We start from the raw sequence: 19,438 nt of genomic DNA, 5'->3' as shown, positions 1-19,438 counted from the left end.
ATGAGACAAGGAAGGCAGAGAGTAGAACTTGCTAGGTCACACAACTAGGATGTGGCAAAGCCAGGACTTAACTCCAAGTTTCAGTGTGCCATTGCCACCTAGGGAATACAGATGAAGGGCCAGTCACCTCTCCCCTTCCAAATGCAGCAGCCCAAATGTTCAGTGGAGGGCTAGAAGTCCATATGGCAGGTGAGACATTCATGGAGGCCCCTCCCAATGGAGGCAGGTAACCTTGGCTCTGAGTACAAGACAGCTGTCAGGGGTCAGTTCCCTAAATGTATTACTCTAAAGATGGATTGCTCCCTTTCCAGCTGAAAATGCCTGAATACTTCCCAGGTGAATGGAAGAGCTTGCCAGTTAAAGGGAGAGCTGGGACTATCCTAAATCATAAAGCCTCCCAGCCTCCCTGCTACCAATCATTTTCTCTGGAAATGAAGGCTGTGACAAGCCATTTCTCTTGCGCGCTTAGGGCCAGCCCCAGTGCCGTTTGGGGGGCCCTTGTCTTGCCTGGTTCCGGAAAGGCCCCCCTTACCAGGGCTTGCGTGATGAAGTGAAGCTTTTTAAAAGTCAGCATTGTTTGCTCAGGACCCTTTTTTTTTTTAACTTTCTGTCTTAGTAACACAGAAGTGAAAGGGCTAGGCAAATAAGATTAATTGATTTTCTCTGAGATACACAGCTAGGATACACAGCATCTGAGGTCAAATTTGAACCCAGGTCCTCTTGGCTCCAGGCCTGGTTTCCTGTCCATTGTGCCACCTAGCTGCTGCTGTTACTATTTGTGCAATAAATAGTTACTACTATATATTGCACATTATTCTGGTTCTGCTCACTTTACTTGTGACCAGAGACAAGTCACTTAACTTCTCAACACTTCAGGCAATTCGAAGACTATAAGTTGCAGAGCAAGTGTGGAACTGTAAAAGGGCACTCAAACAGTCAGTCTGTCAGCACACTTTCATGTTTAACCTCTCATTCCTTGCTAGACACTATGATAATTGCTGAGGATGCAAAAAAAAAAGGGGGGGGTCTCTGCCCTCGAGAAATGCATGTTTAAGTAAGGGATACAGAAAGCTGGCTAAAGGGAAATTCGCTCCTCCAAAGAAATCAAGGTCTAGTTAAAAAAAATATATATAGGGGGCAGCTGGGTAGCTCAGTGGATTGAGAGCCAGGCCTAGAGACGGGAGGTCCTGGGTTCGAATCTTACCTCAGACACTTCCCAGCTGTGTGACCCTGGGCAAGTCACTTGACCCCCACTGCCTAGCCCTTACCACTCTTCTGCCTTGGAGCCAATACACAGTATTGTATCTAAGACAGAAGGTAAGGGTTAAAAAAAAAAGAATTGGAAACTAAGGGGATGCCTAACAGTTGAGGAATAGCTGAACAAGTTATATATATGAATGTGATGGAATCCTATTGTACTGTAAGAAATGGTTGAGAGGATGCAATTCTGAAAAACCTGGGAAGACTCACATGAATTGATGCAGAGTGAAGGGAGCAGAACCAGGAGAACATTGTACATAGTAACAGCAATATTGTAGCAATAAACTGTGAAAGACTTTGTAGCTCTGATCAATATAAATACCCACCACAGCGCCAAAGAACTAATTATTAAAAAAAATGTTATTTCCAGAAAGAGAGCTGAGGAACTTAAAGTACAGACTGAGGCTTACTTTTCTTTTCTTTTTTCTTTTTTTTTAATGTTCCCTGCCCTGCTCCCAATATGGCTAATTCTGAAATTTATTTTTATTTATTTATTTTTAAATCCTTACTTTCCATTTGAGAATAAATACTATGTATTAGTTCTAAGGTGGAAAAGAGATAAGGGCTAGGCAATGGGGGTTAAGTGACTTACCCAGGGTCACATAGCTAGGAAGTTGGAGGTCAAATTTGAACCCAGGACCTTCCATCTGTAGGCCTGACTTTCTACTGAACCACCTAGCTGCCTCCAGAAAGTCAGAAATTTATCGTGCATCATTTCATATTTGTAATGGGGCTCATTATTTCTTGTCATCTCAATGCATGGTAGAGGGGAGGTGGAGAAGGAGGGGAAATTTTTGAATTAAATTAAAGAAATTGAAAGAAAAGACTTATTTATAGCGATCATTCAGTATGAAAATAGTCTTATTCTTCCCCTTATTACTTCCAAAGTAATTCATCCCTGCCTTTATCTACAAGTATTGCATCTCATCAGGCTTCTCTCCTCTCAGTTCCTAACAGACATTGATGGGTTCATCAAAAATTCTCAAGCCCTGAAGTGATTAGAAATGGTCCTATGCTGGTGCTGGGCTCAGTAACTTACAGAAAGTTCATCTTTCTTTTTCAGCTGGAAGCAAGAAGCAAAAAAGGGGGTCATCCTTCATGACCGTCTCCAACTTTTACAGGGTAAGACCCCCCCAACCCCTGCTCCAACCCTGAAGCCCCAAAGCAGCTTCTCTTGGCTACTAGATTTGCCAGCAATCTCTGAGGGCCAAATGACTTCTTTGGTTAGTCTGTTACTCAGTCAGAGGAAGTGTGTTGAAGAAGAATACATTTAGAATGAGGGAATCTGGATTCAGGCTGCCTGGGTGTTACTTTGGGCAAGAAATAATAACCTGACTGGGGCTGAGCTCCCTCATCCGCAAAAGGAAGATAACAACTAAAGTCACTTTAACTTTTTTTTATTTTGGTTCCATTGATATAGGGAACTCCCAATAAGGAAGCACCCTCTGCCAATGTAGATCAACAACTATTTCATGAACTGCTTGGTTTTTGCTTTTTTTTTACCTTTACCTTCTCTATTAGTATCAATTCTAAGACAGAAGAGCAGCAAGGGGTAGGCAAATAGTATTAAGTGACCTCCCCAGAGTCACATGAGTAGGATGTATCTGAGGTCACATTTGAACCCAGATCTTCCCAACTCTAGTCCTGGTAATGGATCCCCTGTGCTATCTAGCTGCCCCCATTTCATGAGATATACTCTAAGAGAGGGGGCAACTGGGTGGCTCAGTGGATGGAGAGCTAGTCCTAGAAACGGGAAGTGCTAGGTTCAAATATAGCCTCAGACACTTCCCAGCTGTGTGACCCTGGGCAAGTCACTTGACCCCCATTGCCTAGCCCTTACCACTCTTCTGTCTTGGAACCAGTACACAGTATTGATTCTAAGACAGAAGGTAAGGGTTTAAAAAAAATCTGAAAGTCTGTTAGGGGGTAATAGAAAGATAAATTCTCTAGGATCACAGAGCTAGTATGCTTTAGAGAGATAATTTAAACCCAGGTTTTCCTGATTATAAGATTGATTCTCTATCTACCATGAAACAGCCTCTCATTTCAGTTCTAAACTCTAATTCTATTTTTAAAAATATTTTATTTTTCATCTAAATATATCTAAAAATAACTTTTAACATTCTCTTAAAATTTTTGAGCCAAGTTGGCAACAGGAAGGGTGGGTGGAGGGGAGGGAGGGAAATAATATGATTATTGTAACCAAGGAATAATGTTCTAAATTAACTAAATAAATTAATTTATAAAAAAAGAAAAAACTTTTGAGCCAAATTCTATATAATTCTATTTTTTAATATTAATTTTTATCAGTCTTTTGTTTTCATATTATATTTATATTGAAATTTATTCTTCCTTTCTTTCCTATCTTGAAAGCCAACCTTGTAACAAATATTAACCAAGAGGAGGGGATGCCATTCAGTTGAACTATGCAACACACCAACCATGTCTGACTGTATATATAATATTCCATCCTGATTATTCCCTCCCTGTCCCTTATGTCCCTGCCTCTGCAGCAAAGGGAGGGAATACATTTTCTCCTTTTTTCCTCCAGGGCCAGGCTTGGCCATTTAAATTATACAACATTAAATTTCCATTGTATAGTTTGGTCTATTTATATTGTTGTAGTCTCTGTACATATTGTTTTGGGGTTTTTTCCTTCTCCTATTTTGCATCTGTTCATATGTCTTCTTTTGCTTCTCTGTTCCAAAATCTGTTTAATCATTTACCAACCAATGTTGTTTTTTAACTACCACAAGAAGTATATTACAATCTTTCTTTTGTCTTTGACCTCCTTGTGGTAACATAGCCATGGACCTAGTCCACTGGGTCAAAGGATAGGGATATTTTTATAACTCTTAAAAAAAACAACAACAAAAAACCCTCACCTTCTGTCTTAGAATTGATACTGCGTATTGATTCCAAGGCAGAAGAGTGGTAAGGGCTAGACAATGGGGGTCAAGTGACTTGCTCAGGGTCACACAGCTAGAAAGGATCTGGGGCTAGATTTGAACCTAGTCTCTAGGCCTAGCTCTCTATCTACTGAGCCACCTAGCTGTCCCAAGTACTTCATATTAAAAATTTTATAATAATAATAAATATTAAGTAATAATTTAAAAATGTTCTTTTATCTATTCATTCCCAACTTCTTTCTTTCCCTCTACCCCTTACCATCCGCTGAGAAGGTGAGAAATAGGATACCCATTAGAAAAGCACTTTATAAATAGCAAAGCATTTCTTTAAATCAATAAATGAGCGCTATTATTCCTAACTGACTTCATTTCTCCTCCACCCGCAGGAGCAGCTGAACAAACTGATGACTACTCTGCACAGCACTGCCCCCCATTTTGTGCGATGCATTGTCCCGAATGAGTTCAAACAGTCGGGTAAGAGCCTGGGGGAGCTCTCAGCCTCTGAGAGGGGCCTGAACTTGCCAGCTTGTTTCCAAAACCAGTGGTTTGCCCAATAGAGTCCCCTTTCAGTTAGTCCAGCAAGTGGAAGAAGCACTGAGGATGCCAGACAGTGAATAATCAAAAATTAATTCTGTATCTGCCTTTGTAATGCCGTGAGACACCTACTTAGTCAGAGACCACACAGACAAGCACATCCCCACAGTCAGACATTCACAATTCTGCCTCCGGGGCTCAGCCCTGCTGAGAGTGACTGGGAATTCAACTGGGCAGTGAGGGTAGGGATGTCCCATTTTCCTCCCCTAAAGGTATTGCACCTCTTCAAGAATGGATGGACTGGGGGCAGCTGAGTGGCTCAGTGGATAGAGAGTCAGGTCTAGAGATGGGAGGTCCTGAGTTCAAATTTGTCTTCAGACACTTTCTAGCTATGTGACCCTGGGCAAGTCACTGCCCGCCCCATTGCCCATTACATAGTCCTGACCACTCTTATGCCTTAGAACCAATATTGGTTTTAAGATAGAACGTAAGGGTTAAAAAAAAAAAAAGAATGGCCGTTGCCAACTTTTAGGCTTTGTCTCCTTGAGTGGGCAAGTGTCTGTTTGACTATCTCCTAGGGGAGGACTCGCCGTCTCATACCTTTTCTTTGTTTTGGCAGGGGTGGTGGATGCCCACCTGATTATGCACCAGCTGGCTTGCAATGGTGTCCTGGAAGGCATCCGTATTTGCAGGAAGGGTTTCCCAAACAGGTTACAGTACCCTGAATTCAAACAGAGGTGAGTATCACCTTTCCTGTTCCCAGCAGCAATTCTATGTGTTCCCTCACCCAGATCTTATAGGCTGATGAATTCATTGAAATATCTTTTGGAGAGTCAGCTGGGTGGCTCATTAAATAGATCACCAGGCTTGGAATCAGAAGGACCTGGGTTCAAATCTGGCCTCAGATACTTCCTAGCTATGTAACCCTAGGCAAGTCATTTAACCTCATTTTCCTAGTCTTTACCTTTTTATCTTTAGAAATCTTTCCTTTGCTTTCCTCTGCTCTCCCCTCCTCTCCTTTCCTTTCTTTTTCTCTCCTCAAATCTCCTTTTCTTTTCTTTTCTTTTCTTTCCTCTCTTCTCCTCTTCTTTTCTTTTCTTTTCTCCCTCTCCCCTTTTCACATCTAGAAACTCCTTCTTGAAAGGCATGATTCTCTCAATAAACCTTTTAAAAATGCTTTTTACCTTTAAACTTAGTATAAGGGCTTTTTTTTTTTTAATCCTTCCCTTCAGTCTTGGAATCAATACCATATATTTGTTCCAAGGCAGAAGAGTAGTAAGGACTGGACAATGGAGGTCAAGTGACTATTAGTGTAAGTTCTAAGAGAGAAGAGTGGCAAGGGCTGGGCAATAGAGGTTAAAGGACTTGTCCAGGGTCACACAGCTAGGAAGTGCCAATCAACTTTAAATGCAACTTGTCACATTTAGAGAGGAATGAAGAAGTTTTTTAAAACATGGAAAACATCTGTCTTAAGTCCCACACTGACTCTTGTTTAAATAAAGCATACTTCTTATTCCATTACCTTCCTCTCTATCTAGATACCAAGTTTTGAACCCCAATGTGATTCCTCAGGGATTTGTGGACAATAAGAAGGCTTCAGAACTGTTGCTTGGATCCATTGACATAGACATAAATGAATATAAAATTGGACACACCAAGGTAGGTTTTTTGGATGCTATTCTCCTTTTGTGTAATCAATGGGTGGTAACCCTATTTGGGGTATACTGCATTTGGAGTCTAAAGAACTTGGGTTCAAACCTCACTTCGGACACTGTGCGGCTTGGGCACTGTAGGTCTCAGTTTCCTCATCAGTAAAATGTTAAACACCACTAGGTATATGGTCACAGTCTACACAGACAAATACATTCCCACAGTTGAACAGTTATAATCAGGCTTCACATCTACCGCCAAGGCTCTTGGGACTCCACCTCGGCTTTTAAAAAAGTCATTTCCTTGGGTTGGTGCATTAGTTGGAATATCTTTTGGAGAAGCAGCTAGGTGGCTCAGTGGATAGAGCATCAGGTATCGATTAGTATTGATTCTAAGACAAAAGAATGGCAAGGGTTAGGCCTCTGGGGTTCAATGACTTGCCCTGAGTCCCACCGCTAGGAAGTATGGGGCTCAATCTTGTTGAGAGGGACCTTGTTTTCTTTGTAGATCAAAGCAGATCATTCTTTACTTTCTGCATTTTAAAAAAATAAAAAAATATCTTCCTCCACAACAATGTGATCACACAAGTATAACCTAGATCAAATGGCTGGGCAGTGAGGAGAGGGAGACCACCCCCTTCCCCCTAAGAGTGAGGGAAGGAAATTAGATGACTTCAGAGATCCCTTCCAGCTCTGTCTAGAAACCTTAATTGTCACTCTTAGTATTATTTTTTAACTTTTACCTTCTGTCTTAGAATTGATATAAATATCGGCTCCAAGGCAGAAGAGCAGGAAAGGATAGGCCAAGGTCAGATTTGAACTCAGGACCTCCCATCTCCAAGCCTGGTGCTCTATCCACTGTATTACCTAGCTGCCCCTATCTTAATGTTATTCTAAAAGATCTGAGAATTAATAAATTAAAACATTTTTATTAAGCACTTACTATGTGCTGAGTACTATACAAAATGGTAGCGATACAGAGAAAATCCCTACTCTCAAAGGAGCTCATACTCTAATTGGGGGAGATGATACATAGAAGAGAGTTCAGTGGCAAGACAGATGGGAAGGTCCCGAGTCCTACAGAGGCACTGAACAAGCAGACAGCAAGGCTGGTGGTGGCCTTAGAGGGAAATGCCCCTCTCTAGAGATAATTCGAGAAGGGAACAGAATTTGGCCTGGGGCAGTGGCATTGCCATATGTGGGAGAGGGGGTCATCAAGTCCCACATTCCAAACCACCCACAGCCCAAAGCCCCCCCCTTCCCCCCAGCACCCTGCCCACATCCCTGATTCATTCTTGTCTCAGAGGGAAGGTCAGCACCTGACCCTGACTCATGAGTCACTGGGGCTGTTCTTGGGGTCTGTGCCAGCTCCCTGCCCCACCAAGCTTTGTCAGGCTTCTTCTGTCAACTAGATAGAGAGATAGGCTGGGCATCCCCTTCAACTAAACTGTGGCCATGGGCCCTTGTCTTCATAATCAGTACTAATCATTGGAGTGTGGTTGGAAGGAATGAGGCTGGGCTTGTGGGTACAACAGTGGTCTGCAGAATCTCAGTGTTGAAAGGGACCTCAGAGGACATCTAGCACTGAATCCCTCCTCCAAGTGGCCATATATGGAGGATATTGTCCAGGGGATTCATGGACAATCCCTTGTCCAAGTGGCCATTTATGGTGGATATTGTCCAGGGGATTCATGGACAATCCCATGTCCAAGTGGCCATTTATGGTGGACATTGTCCAGGGGATTCATGGACAATCCCATGTCCAAGTGGCCATTTATGGTGGATATTGTCCAGGGGATTCATGGACAATCCCATGTCCAAGTGGCCATTTATGGTGGACATTGTCCAGGGGATTCATGGACAATCCCTTGTCCAAGTGGCCATTTATGGTGGATATTGTCCAGGGGATTCATGGACAATCCCTTGTCCAAGTGGCCATTTATGGTGGACATTGTCCAGGGGATTCATGGACAATCCCTTGTCCAAGTGGCCATTTATGGTGGATATTGTCCAGGGGATTCATGGACAATCCCATGTCCAAGTGGCCATTTATGGTGGATATTGTCCAGGGGATTCATGGACAATCCCATGTCCAAGTGGCCATTTATGGTGGACATTGTCCAGGGGATTCATGGACAATCCCATGTCCAAGTGGCCATTTATGGTGGATATTGTCCAGGGGATTCATGGACAATCCCATGTCCAAGTGGCCATTTATGGTGGACATTGTCCAGGGGATTCATGGACAATCCCTTGTCCAAGTGGCCATTTATGGTGGACATTGTCCAGGGGATTCATGGACAATCCCTTGTCCAAGTGGCCATTTATGGTGGATATTGTCCAGGGGATTCATGGACAATCCCTTGTCCAAGTGGCCATTTATGGTGGATATTGTCCAGGGGATTCATGGACAATCCCATGTCCAAGTGGCCATTTATGGTGGATATTGTCCAGGGGATTCACAGACATGAGATGTAAGGATTAAAAATTAGTGGTTTGACCAAAATATATGAAAATTATAAATAATAATGGTAGTTGCCAATTCAAAGTATTATTGCTCAAAGTCAAAATGACTTTAATAGCTTTTATTTACAAAAGAGTTGGGAAGAGTGAAAGCACTTTATTATTTACAATATATATACAATATAATACAATATGTGTATTATATACAAAAGAATAGAGAAGACATCAGCTTATCTAACTGAATATTGTCCAAGTGGATAAATATCTGTCATAAATGGCTACTTGGACAAGGGATTCGGTCAGCTTCACTTACACACAGACTGGTCATTTTATTCCCAGAGATGAGGCCGATATCACATACTAATAAAACTGCTCTCACACGAAACAAATATTCTGCACCCAGTTTGTTATAGTCAAAGAATTTTGGCATATGGGAACCCTGAGTCCAAGTGGAAATCAGAGGTAGAAGCGAGGAGCCAGCTGGGAATCGTCTCTTAGATCCTAAGAACCATCAATGTAATACCAAGAGAAAACTAGGAAATATGGGAAAAAGAAAATTTTAAGGTGAACTAGTATGTGCTAATTTAAGACATCCCCCACCTATCCAACCTCATGTATCACATGTAGTCTCATCACAAAGCTTTTTATTTTGATTGATCTTTTTATATTACATCCAGTTTGTTTTAAACCTTTACCTTTCACCTAAGAATCAATCCTGTGTAGTGGTTCCAAAGAAGAAGAGGGGTAAGGGCTCGGCAATGGGGGTTTAGTGACTTGCCCAGGGTCACACGGCTGGGAAGTGTCTGAGGTCAGATTTGAACCGAGGACCTCCAGTCTCTAAATCTGGCTCTCAATCCACTGAGCTGCCCCGCTGTCCCCAGTAATATTCTTTAGAGACCCAGAATGGCTATCTTGTTTCTGAGTGTAAATCCTGGTAAAGGAATTGGGCAGGGGCATTGAGGTGGGTCCAAGGGTTCACCTTACCTACCTTTAGTCTGGGTACATTATCCACCCATTTCCTCACTTTGAGGCATAGAGACATTTATTTTGCCTCCCCTCCCCCCACCCCAGCATACATGTTATACAAAAGGGAAGAGAAGGATAGGACATTTACTAAGCACCTACTATGTTCCAGGCTCAGTACTTAAATCTCACCTTCTACAGAAAACCTGGATTTTCTCTGTTAGATTCCCCTTAATATCAATGTCTTCCCTCTCTTGATTATTTCCAGTTTACCCTATATGGAGCTTGTTTGTATGTAGTCTGGTGTCTCCTGGGCAGCCTATGAGCTCCCAGAAAGCAGGGACTGTCTTTTACCTTTCTTTGCACCTCCAGCATATAGCCTGACACATAGTAGGTTCTCAATAAATGGTCTTTGACTTGCTGACTGCCTGCTTTGCTTCAAAATTAAAGTGTGTGGATTCCAGGCTGAGAACTCCTACAAATCTAATACACTGAAAACTCTCCCATGTCGCCGCTTTAGAGCAAGGGTTATATTTCTAGAAAAGGAAGCTTCTAGATTACCATCTTGCTCTTCTAGGTATTCTTCCGGGCTGGAATCTTGGCCAAACTGGAAGACATGCGAGATGAACGCCTGGCCAAAATTATGACCATGCTTCAGTGCCGTCTGCGGGGTTTCCTGATGAGGATTGAATTCAAAAAGATGCTAGAAAGAAGGTATAGTCTTTTTTTTTTTTAAACAAAACCAAATGTGACAGAAAGAGCCACTCATGTCCTGTCAGATATAAGGTATCTCCTCCTAAGCTCTTCTTTTTCTTCTTTAAAAAACAAAACAGGGGGCAGCTGGGTAGCTCAGTGGATTAAGAGCCAGTCCTAGAGACGGGAGGTCCTAGGTTCAAATCTGGCCTCAGCCACTTCCTAGCTGTGTGACCCTGGGCAAGTCACTTGACCCCCATTGCCTAGCCCTTACCACTCTTCTGCCTTGGAGCCAATACACAGTATTGACTCCAAGACGGAAGGTAAGGGTTAAAAAAAAAAAAAACAGGGGGCAACCGAGTAGCTCAGTGAATACTCTAAGCCTGGAGAAGGGAGATCCTGGGTTCAAATCTGGCCTCAGACACTTCCTAGCTGTGTGACCCTGGGCAAGGCACTTAACCCCCATTGCCTAGCCCTTACCACTCTTCTGCCTTGGAGCCAATACACAGTAGTGATTCCAAGACAGAAGGTAAGGGTTTAATAAAAAATAAGAAAAAAAACCCTTGCCTTCTATCCTAGGCAGAAGAGTAGTAAGGGTAGGCAGTGGGGGTTAAGTGACTTGCCCAGGGTCATACAGCTAGGAAGTGTCTGCGGTTAGATTTGAAGCCCAAACCTTTCATCTCCAACTCCTAAGCTCTTCTTTCTTCATTTGCTAGAAGACACTGAATAAGGTGAGTTGCACTTCAGTCTCTTCTTCAGCTCTAAACACCAAATAACACCCTCAGCATCACAGGCATAATAATAATAATGAGTGGCATTTACTTAGTGTTTTTATGGCTTGCAAAGTACAGTGCATATACTATTTCATTTGATTTCACAACAGCCCTTTGAAGAAAGTGTTATGATTATTCCCATTTTACAGATGGGGATACAGGCTGAGAGAGGATAAGTAACTTACTTGCCCAGGTCACCAGAGTAAGAAACTGAAGCAAGATTTAAACTCAGGGCTATACTAAGTCCAGCACCCTGAGGCATGGGAGGCATTGACAGCCTTAGTGGTTCTTGACAGTCATCTCTTCAGCACAGAATCAGGAGATGGCAAGGCCAAGATCGAAGGGTCTTTGTGTTGATCAGGTCAGGGTTGGGGGTTGTTGAAGAGGGCATCAGAGGAGACATTGGGAGACACTGGGAGGAAGTTTGGAAGGTAAGGAAAAAAACAGAATGGCAGTGCAGAAGGAGCAGGATCTGAAGGGAGCATTGAAAGAATTCTCCTGCCCATTATCTGGGTTCCAATAAGAGTATTTGTTTCCCTTTTTCTTTTTAAAAATAATTGTATTTATTTATTTTAAAAATATTTTTCCAGGGTTACATGATTCTCATGGTCTCCCTCCCTTCATCCCTCCCCCCCTCCCAGAGCTGACAAGAAATTCCACTGTTTCATTTTATTCATTTTGACAATAATCCTTTAAAACCAAAACCCCAAATCCTATACCATATAAACACGTGATCAATCATATGTCTTCTTCTGCATTTCTGCTCCCACGGTTCTTTCTCTGAATTTGGATAGTGTTCTTTCTCCTAAGTCCCTCAGAATTGTCCTGGATCACTGCATTGCTGTTAGTGGCAATGACAATCACATTTGATCATTCCACAATGTTTTAGTTACTTTATACCATGTTCTCCCAACAAGAGTATTTAAAAAAAAACAAAACAAAAAAAAACCCCTTACTTTCTGTCTTAGTCTCAATCCTAAAACAGAAGAGTAGCAAGGGCTAGGTAATGGGGGTTAAGTGACTTGCCCAGGGTCGCACAGCCAGCAAGTTTCTGAGTTCGAATTTGAACCCAGAACCTCCCAAGTCCAGGTCTGGCACTCTATCCACTGTGGCACCTAGCTGCCTTAATTTATTTATTTTTTGTTACCACAGCACCACCCTTGTTCTCATTATCTTAACTGTCTTATTTCCTGAGGACCAGAAATGAAAAAATCAGTGAATTCCCTAGAGTTGAAACCAGCCTTCCCCAAATCCCCAACAGCTGTCTAGGAATGGCCTAAGCATTGCATCAAGGGCCCCCTTATCTTGCTGATGACTGCATTTTTCTGATTGCTCTCCGGATCCCCTGCCTGTCTCGCCAGACTCATTGCTCACTGCACCGAGACAGAGCCGGGAGAGATGATGAATCTCTAGAATGTATCTTCGTGTCTGGACAATGGCCCCCACCTACTCCCTCCTCTCTCCACTCCCCTTCCCCCAGGTAGGATGCCTTCCTCCCCCACCCTCAATTCACGCAATACCTTGGCTTTCATTGCAGAATTGGCCTGAAAGTGATTCAACGCAACGTTCGCAAGTTCCTACAGCTTCGGTTCTGGGGCTGGTGGAAACTGTACAACAAGGTGAGGGGGGAGCACAAGCCCAAAGCCCAGCCCAATCTTCCACAAATACATGAGAGAGTTCATTGTGGGAAGGGTCCCATTTTCTTTCTCTGTAAAATAATGGGGGGGGGGGAAGGGGGTTGGACTAGATTACCTCTAAGGCAGGGATTCTTAACCTTTTTTTAAAATCCTTACCTTCCATCTCTATTGATTAGTTCCAAGGCAGAAGAGTAGCAAGGGCTAGGCAAGGGGGGTTAAGTGACTTGCCCCGCGTCATACCACTAGGGAGGCCAAATTTGAACCCAAGACCTCCCTTCTCCAGGCTTGGAGTATCCACTGAGCCACCCAGCTGCCCCCTTAACCATGTTTGATGTCATGAACCCCTCTGGCAGTCTGGTGAAGACTATGGATCCCTCCTTAAAATAATATATCTTTTTTTTTTTTAAACCCTTACTTTTTGTCTTAGTGTCAATTCTGACAGCAGTAAGGGCTAGGTAATTGAGTGTAAGTGACTTGCCCAGAGTCACACAGACACACGTGTCTGAAGCTACATTTGAATCCTTCCAACTGTGCAGGTGGAAAATTTGCCACACGTGAGCTACATTCCCAGCATCCTTCGAAGTGACGTAAGGATGCTTGGGAGATAAATTTGGCTGAGACCCAGGCTGCAGGGCTCTTTTTTTGGAGCTTGTGCTTTTGGTAAAGTGCTGCAGGTGTGAGTCTCTGGCTCTTTTGCTCTGCTCACTTGCCTGAAAGAACCTTTTTTTCTTTTCTCTCTCTTTTAATTTATTATTAAAATTCCTATATATTTTTTAATACTAGAAGTATTCATTCATTTTTACTCCTGCAAAACTCCAGGCCTAATATCGTATCCACTGCGTTATCTAGGTACCCTTACACGCCTTCTCAGAATAATGTTTTTATAAAATAAAATACATAGCTTTGAAAAAGAAGCCAATTATATTGAAATACAGTTATGAAAATGTTTGGGAATTTTTTTTATTATCAGGCAAAACACACTTCCATACTGGGCATTGTTGTAAGAGCCAAGTCATATAAAGCCCAAACTCCAAAATAAAATCAATGATACACTGATGTGAAAGACGGCCCCAACAGTTCTTCCTCTGGAGGCGGACAACATTCCCCGTCATGAGCCTTTCAGGGTTGTCCCAGGTCATGGCACTGCTGAGAGTAGAAAATGTCTTACTTTGTTTTTTAATCCACCTGGACCCCAGCTTAAGGGCCCTTGCTCTAAGGGTCTTCCAACTATTCTGTGAGCCCACGAGGAAAACATTAGTAGTCATTTCCTCTCTCTGAGAAGGGGAAGACTCTGGCTTCCTATCTAGCCAAATAGGGAATCTAGGAAATAGGGGCACTTCAGAAATAAAAATCTTTCCCCTAAGGGAAGGGGGAGCGGCAAAGATAATGTATATCTCTTGGAAGCAAAAAACTATTCTAGCATATATTTCAAGACCTCCACCTCCAAATGAAAATCTGTCTATAAAGAAGGGTCTTTTGTTATGAAAGTTTATTTGTTTGTTTGTTTTTGTCCAGCACTCCAATTTTTTCATCTACATGAGTAATTCCCAGTGTGGAAATTCTTTCTACCAATTTAATTTGGCTACTCATTTGTAACCAGGGGTATAGAAAATTTAAGAGAAGGGGGTAGCTGGGTGGCTCAGTGAATTGAGAGTCAGACCCAGAGATGGGGGGGGGGGGAATTCCTGGGTTCAAATCTGGCATCAGACACTCCCTAGCTGGGTGATCCTGGGCAAGTCACTTAACCCCCACTGCCTAGCCCTTACTGCTCTTCTGCCTTAGAACTAATACCCAGTATTTATTCTAAGACAGGAGGTAAGGATTAAAAAAGAAGAGAAAAGAAAGGTTAAGAGATTGACCCATGGTCCTAGACCACAGGACCTGAACCCAGGTCTTCCTGACCCCTCTGCTACACTCATTCTTATATATTAAGATATAAACAAGTGGAAGGTCCAAAATAGTGGTGTCCAAAGTTCCAATGAATTTAAAGATGGACTCTTCACTCCCTCCTGGAGGATGTAAAAGTAGCCTGGGCACATAGCTCACCAGGCATGGACTCAGCTTTGGCATTTGGACCCAACCTTGGTATTTTTTGAAATTCATTTTTCAAGATCAAAACTCTTCTCAGAAACATTCCCAACAACATACTTTCTCTGCCAAGGTTACAGAGGACTTAAGAACCATTTTTCAGGCATTTTCATTTTAAGGATGACATTTTCTGGCTGGGGCCAATTCTATGCAACCAAGAGTCCTGTCATTAAGGTCAAGTTGAGCCAGTCAATGAAGAAATATCTAGTTTCTCTTTCCTAAGAGCTGGGTACAGCAGCTCCCCAGAGGTCATTCTCTCTCTCTAATCCCATCATGGTCTTGCTCATCCCGCAGGTGAAGCCTCTCCTGAATGTAGCTCGGCAGGAAGAGGAGATGAAAGCCAAGGAGGAAGAGCTGAGGAATGCCATGTCCAAGACCCAAGAGCTGATCAGCCGTGTGAAAGAACTGGAAGAAAAAACCGCCACGCTGAGCCAGGAGAAGAATGACCTAACCATCCAGCTGCAGGCAGTACGTGAGCTAAGGGACTGGGAGCAGAAGGAGTTGCTAAGAGAAGGACCCGTCATTCATCCCAATCTCCAGGGTCATAGTTATGCCAGACAATTAGTCACTCAGTGTAAAGAATAGAGAGATGAGGACAGAGGACGCTTTTCTGAGAAGCAGCATCCCACTGGTCTATTAGCAAAGCTGACTAATAGGAACTTCCCCTGGACTTCTTTTCTACCCTACAGCAATGGCACCTCAGCCTGGGGAGGACAAGTCACCCCTCCGAACCATAGCATCCCAGGAAAAAGCACGAAAAGCCTTCATTAAGCATTTCTTTGCACGAACATTGAATGAAGGGATTTAGAGAGATGTGTTCCCTCCCGATCAATTAATTAATAATCAGTTGTATAGGGAGAGAGAAGCTGGGTGGCCAATTGGATGGAGCACTGGATCTGTAGTCAGGAAGAGTCATCTTCCTGGGTTCAAATCTGGCCTCCAACATTTAGTAGTGGTGTGACCCTGGGCAAGTCACTTACCCTTGTTTGCCTCCATTTCTCCATTTGGAAAAATACATTGGAGAAGGAAATGGCAAACTACTCTAGGATCTTTGTCAAGAAAACCCCAAATAGAATCACAAAGAGAGATGACTGAGTAACAATAATAATAGCTAACATTGTACTAGGCAGCTAGGTAGCACAGTAGAAAGAGTGCTGGATTCAGAATCATGAAGATCTGAGTTCAAATTTGACCCCAGACACTTATTAGCTGTGTGACCCTGAGCAAGTCCCTTAACCGTGTTTGCCTGAGTTTTCTCATCTGTACAATGTATTGGAGAAAGAAATGGTAAACCACTTCAGGATCTCTGCCAAGAAAACCCAAAATGGATTCATGAGGGGTCAGAATAAAATGACCAAACAACAAAAAGAGATAAAAATTGCAATTTTATTGCTGTAGAGAGTTCCCAGATAAGGAAACTCCTACCAGTGCAGGGAAGCATCTTCTCGGCAGCATAGGGTCTTTGGGAATCTCCTGGAACACTAAGGTTAAGTCATTTGTCCAGTCACACAGTCAATATGTGTCTGAAACAATTCTTGAACTGAGGACTTCCCAGCTTCAAGGTCAGATCTCTCTCCATTTTACCATTGCCTCTACTCAGCTACACAACAATACTCTTAATAAAAATCAAGTTTTGTCCAAAAAAAAATCTCTCCAAACCTCTTTTCTAAATTTTCTATTTCCTTTATCTTCTTAGAATTAATGTAAGAATCAGTTCAGTTCCAAGGCAGAAGAGCAGTAAGGGCTAGGGAATTGGGGTTAAGTGACTTGCTCAGGGTCACACAGTTTGAATGTATCTGGGTTCAGATTTGAACCCAAGTCCTCTGGGTTATGGAGCTGCCTCTGACCTTTTATTTCAATTCCCACTTCTGTAGAATCAGGGCTCCACAAATCTGCTGCCAATTCAGAAATCGCCTTTGGATCCTTTGTGGCTAGGGTGTTACTCCACCCTTTCTCAACCTCATTCCTTTCATGGGACCCCCTTCCCTTCCTTAGGAACAAGAGAACCTCTCTGATGCAGAGGAGCGCCTCACTCAGATGATGAAGACCAAAATGGACCTGGAAAGCCAAATTTCAGACATGAGGGAGAGGCTGGAGGAGGAGGAGGGCACTGCAGCCTCTCTCAGTGCCACTAAACGCAAGTTGGAAGGGGAGATGAGTGACCTGAAACGGGACTTGGAAGGCCTAGAAACCACCTTGGCTAAAACAGAAAAGGAAAAGCAGGTATAGTAGGAATTCACAAGCACCATCAGCAATGCTGACTCTCACTCAGGGCCCAGGGACATCCCACCCCTTTTCCAACCAGGCACCATTTTAATTTAAAAAAATTTTTTTAATTAAAAACATTTTTTCAATCACAAATAGAAACAATTTTTGATGATTGTTTCCTGCCATTTTGCGATTCAGATTCTCTCCCCTCCTTCCCCGAGACAGTAAATAGTCTGATATAGATTATGCCAGTGCCAGGCACCATTTCTATAAAGCTTCATTCATTCATGCTAAAATGAAAACTGCTAGTCAGAGCCCTGGGTAAACACACAGATAAGGCCTCTTATCTGAGGCTGGCTGTTTATCCACTCACCTGGGATTGCCTTTTTCCATTTCAGTTCCTTCTATTTTGTGCAAGAGGTTATTGTCCTTCCCACAATCCCAAAACAAACATGGCTTCCCTTTAGTCCCTGGGACTCCTTCCTCTCAACATGGAGAGTTCTTCCAATCAGCAGAGCTCTCTCCACCCAAGGTCTTGTCCATCCTCTAGCAGAGCAGAGGTTGTAGTCTTTCCCATGATCCCAAAACAAGTGTGGCTTCCCTTTAGTCCCTGGGACTCCCTCTAATGTGGAGAGTTCTTCCAATCAGCAGAGCTCTCTCCACTCAAGGTCTTGTCCATCCTCTAGCAGAGCAGAGGTTGTAGTCTTTCCCATGATCCCAAAACAAGTGTGGCTTCCCTTTAGTCCCTGGGACTCCCTCCTCTAATGTGGAGAGTTCTTCCAATCAGTAGAGCTCTCTCCACCCAAGGTCTTGTCCATCCTCTAGCAGAGCAGAGGTTGTAGTCTTTCCCATGATCCCAAAACAAGTGTGGCTTCCCTTTAGTCCCTGGGACTCCTTCCTCTCAACATGGAGAGTTCTTCCAATCAGCAGAGCTCTCTCCACTCAAGGTCTTGTCCATCCTCTAGCAGAGCAGAGGTTGTAGTCTTTCCCATGATCCCAAAACAAGTGTGGCTTCCCTTTAGTCCCTGGGACTCCTTCCTCTCAACATGGAGAGTTCTTCCAATCAGCAGAGCTCTCTCCACCCAAGGTCTTGTCCATCCTCTAGCAGAGCAGAGGTTGTAGTCTTTCCCATGATCCCAAAACAAGTGTGGCTTCCCTTTAGTCCCTGGGACTCCCTCCTCTAATGTGGAGAGTTCTTCCAATCAGCAGAGCTCTCTCCACTCAAGGTCTTGTCCATCCTCTAGCAGAGCAGAGGTTGTAGTCTTTCCCATGATCCCAAAACAAGTGTGGCTTCCCTTTAGTCCCTGGGACTCCTTCCTCTCAACATGGAGAGTTCTTCCAATCAGCAGAGCTCTCTCCACTCAAGGTCTTGTCCATCCTCTAGCAGAGCAGAGGTTGTAGTCTTTCCCATGATCCCAAAACAAGTGTGGCTTCCCTTTAGTCCCTGGGACTCCTTCCTCTCAACATGGAGAGTTCTTCCAATCAGCAGAGCTCTTTCCACCCAAGGTCTTGTCCATCCTCTAGCAGAGCAGAGGTTGTAGTCTTTCCCATGATCCCAAAACAAGTGTGGCTTCCCTTTAGTCCCTGGGACTCCCTCCTCTAATGTGGAGAGTTCTTCCAATCAGCAGAGCTCTCTCCACTCAAGGTCTTGTCCATCCTCTAGCAGAGCAGAGGTTGTAGTCTTTCCCATGATCCCAAAACAAGTGTGGCTTCCCTTTAGTCCCTGGGACTCCTTCCTCTCAACATGGAGAGTTCTTCCAATCAGCAGAGCTCTCTCCACTCAAGGTCTTGTCCATCCTCTAGCAGAGCAGAGGTTGTAGTCTTTCCCATGATCCCAAAACAAGTGTGGCTTCCCTTTAGTCCCTGGGACTCCTTCCTCTCAACATGGAGAGTTCTTCCAATCAGCAGAGCTCTTTCCACCCAAGGTCTTGTCCATCCTCTAGCAGAGCAGAGGTTGTAGTCTTTCCCATGATCCCAAAACAAGTGTGGCTTCCCTTTAGTCCCTGGGACTCCCTCCTCTAATGTGGAGAGTTCTTCCAATCAGCAGAGCTCTCTCCACTCAAGGTCTTGTCCATCCTCTAGCAGAGCAGAGGTTGTAGTCTTTCCCATGATCCCAAAACAAGTGTGGCTTCCCTTTAGTCCCTGGGACTCCTTCCTCTCAACATGGAGAGTTCTTCCAATCAGCAGAGTTCTCTCTCTCCCACCTATTGCACAAGAGAAGCTGTGGACAGCAAATAGTCTGATTTATGATTGGACTGGGC

The 19,438-nt window shown here is 43.5% G+C and overlaps 1 protein-coding gene across 1 annotated transcript in view; it reads left to right on the top strand.

Annotated features, from left to right (window-relative positions):
* LOC100015891 (myosin-16) overlaps window positions 1-19,438 on the top strand; it is an 86,670-nt gene that overhangs the window by 34,278 nt on the left and 32,954 nt on the right. The window contains exons 15-22 of the mRNA XM_001369832.4: window positions 2,324-2,382; window positions 4,556-4,643; window positions 5,323-5,440; window positions 6,242-6,362; window positions 10,356-10,492; window positions 12,782-12,863; window positions 15,264-15,437; window positions 16,965-17,192. Of these exons, the coding sequence (XP_001369869.2) occupies window positions 2,324-2,382; window positions 4,556-4,643; window positions 5,323-5,440; window positions 6,242-6,362; window positions 10,356-10,492; window positions 12,782-12,863; window positions 15,264-15,437; window positions 16,965-17,192 (1,007 nt within the window). The remainder of the gene's footprint in view (window positions 1-2,323; window positions 2,383-4,555; window positions 4,644-5,322; window positions 5,441-6,241; window positions 6,363-10,355; window positions 10,493-12,781; window positions 12,864-15,263; window positions 15,438-16,964; window positions 17,193-19,438) is intronic.

This window comes from Monodelphis domestica, chromosome 7 (genome assembly GCF_027887165.1).
Source record: "Monodelphis domestica isolate mMonDom1 chromosome 7, mMonDom1.pri, whole genome shotgun sequence".
NCBI lineage: Eukaryota > Metazoa > Chordata > Mammalia > Didelphimorphia > Didelphidae > Monodelphis > Monodelphis domestica.
The sequence above is the reverse complement of the archived record's forward strand: the minus strand, read 5'-3'. Positions and strand labels throughout refer to the sequence as shown.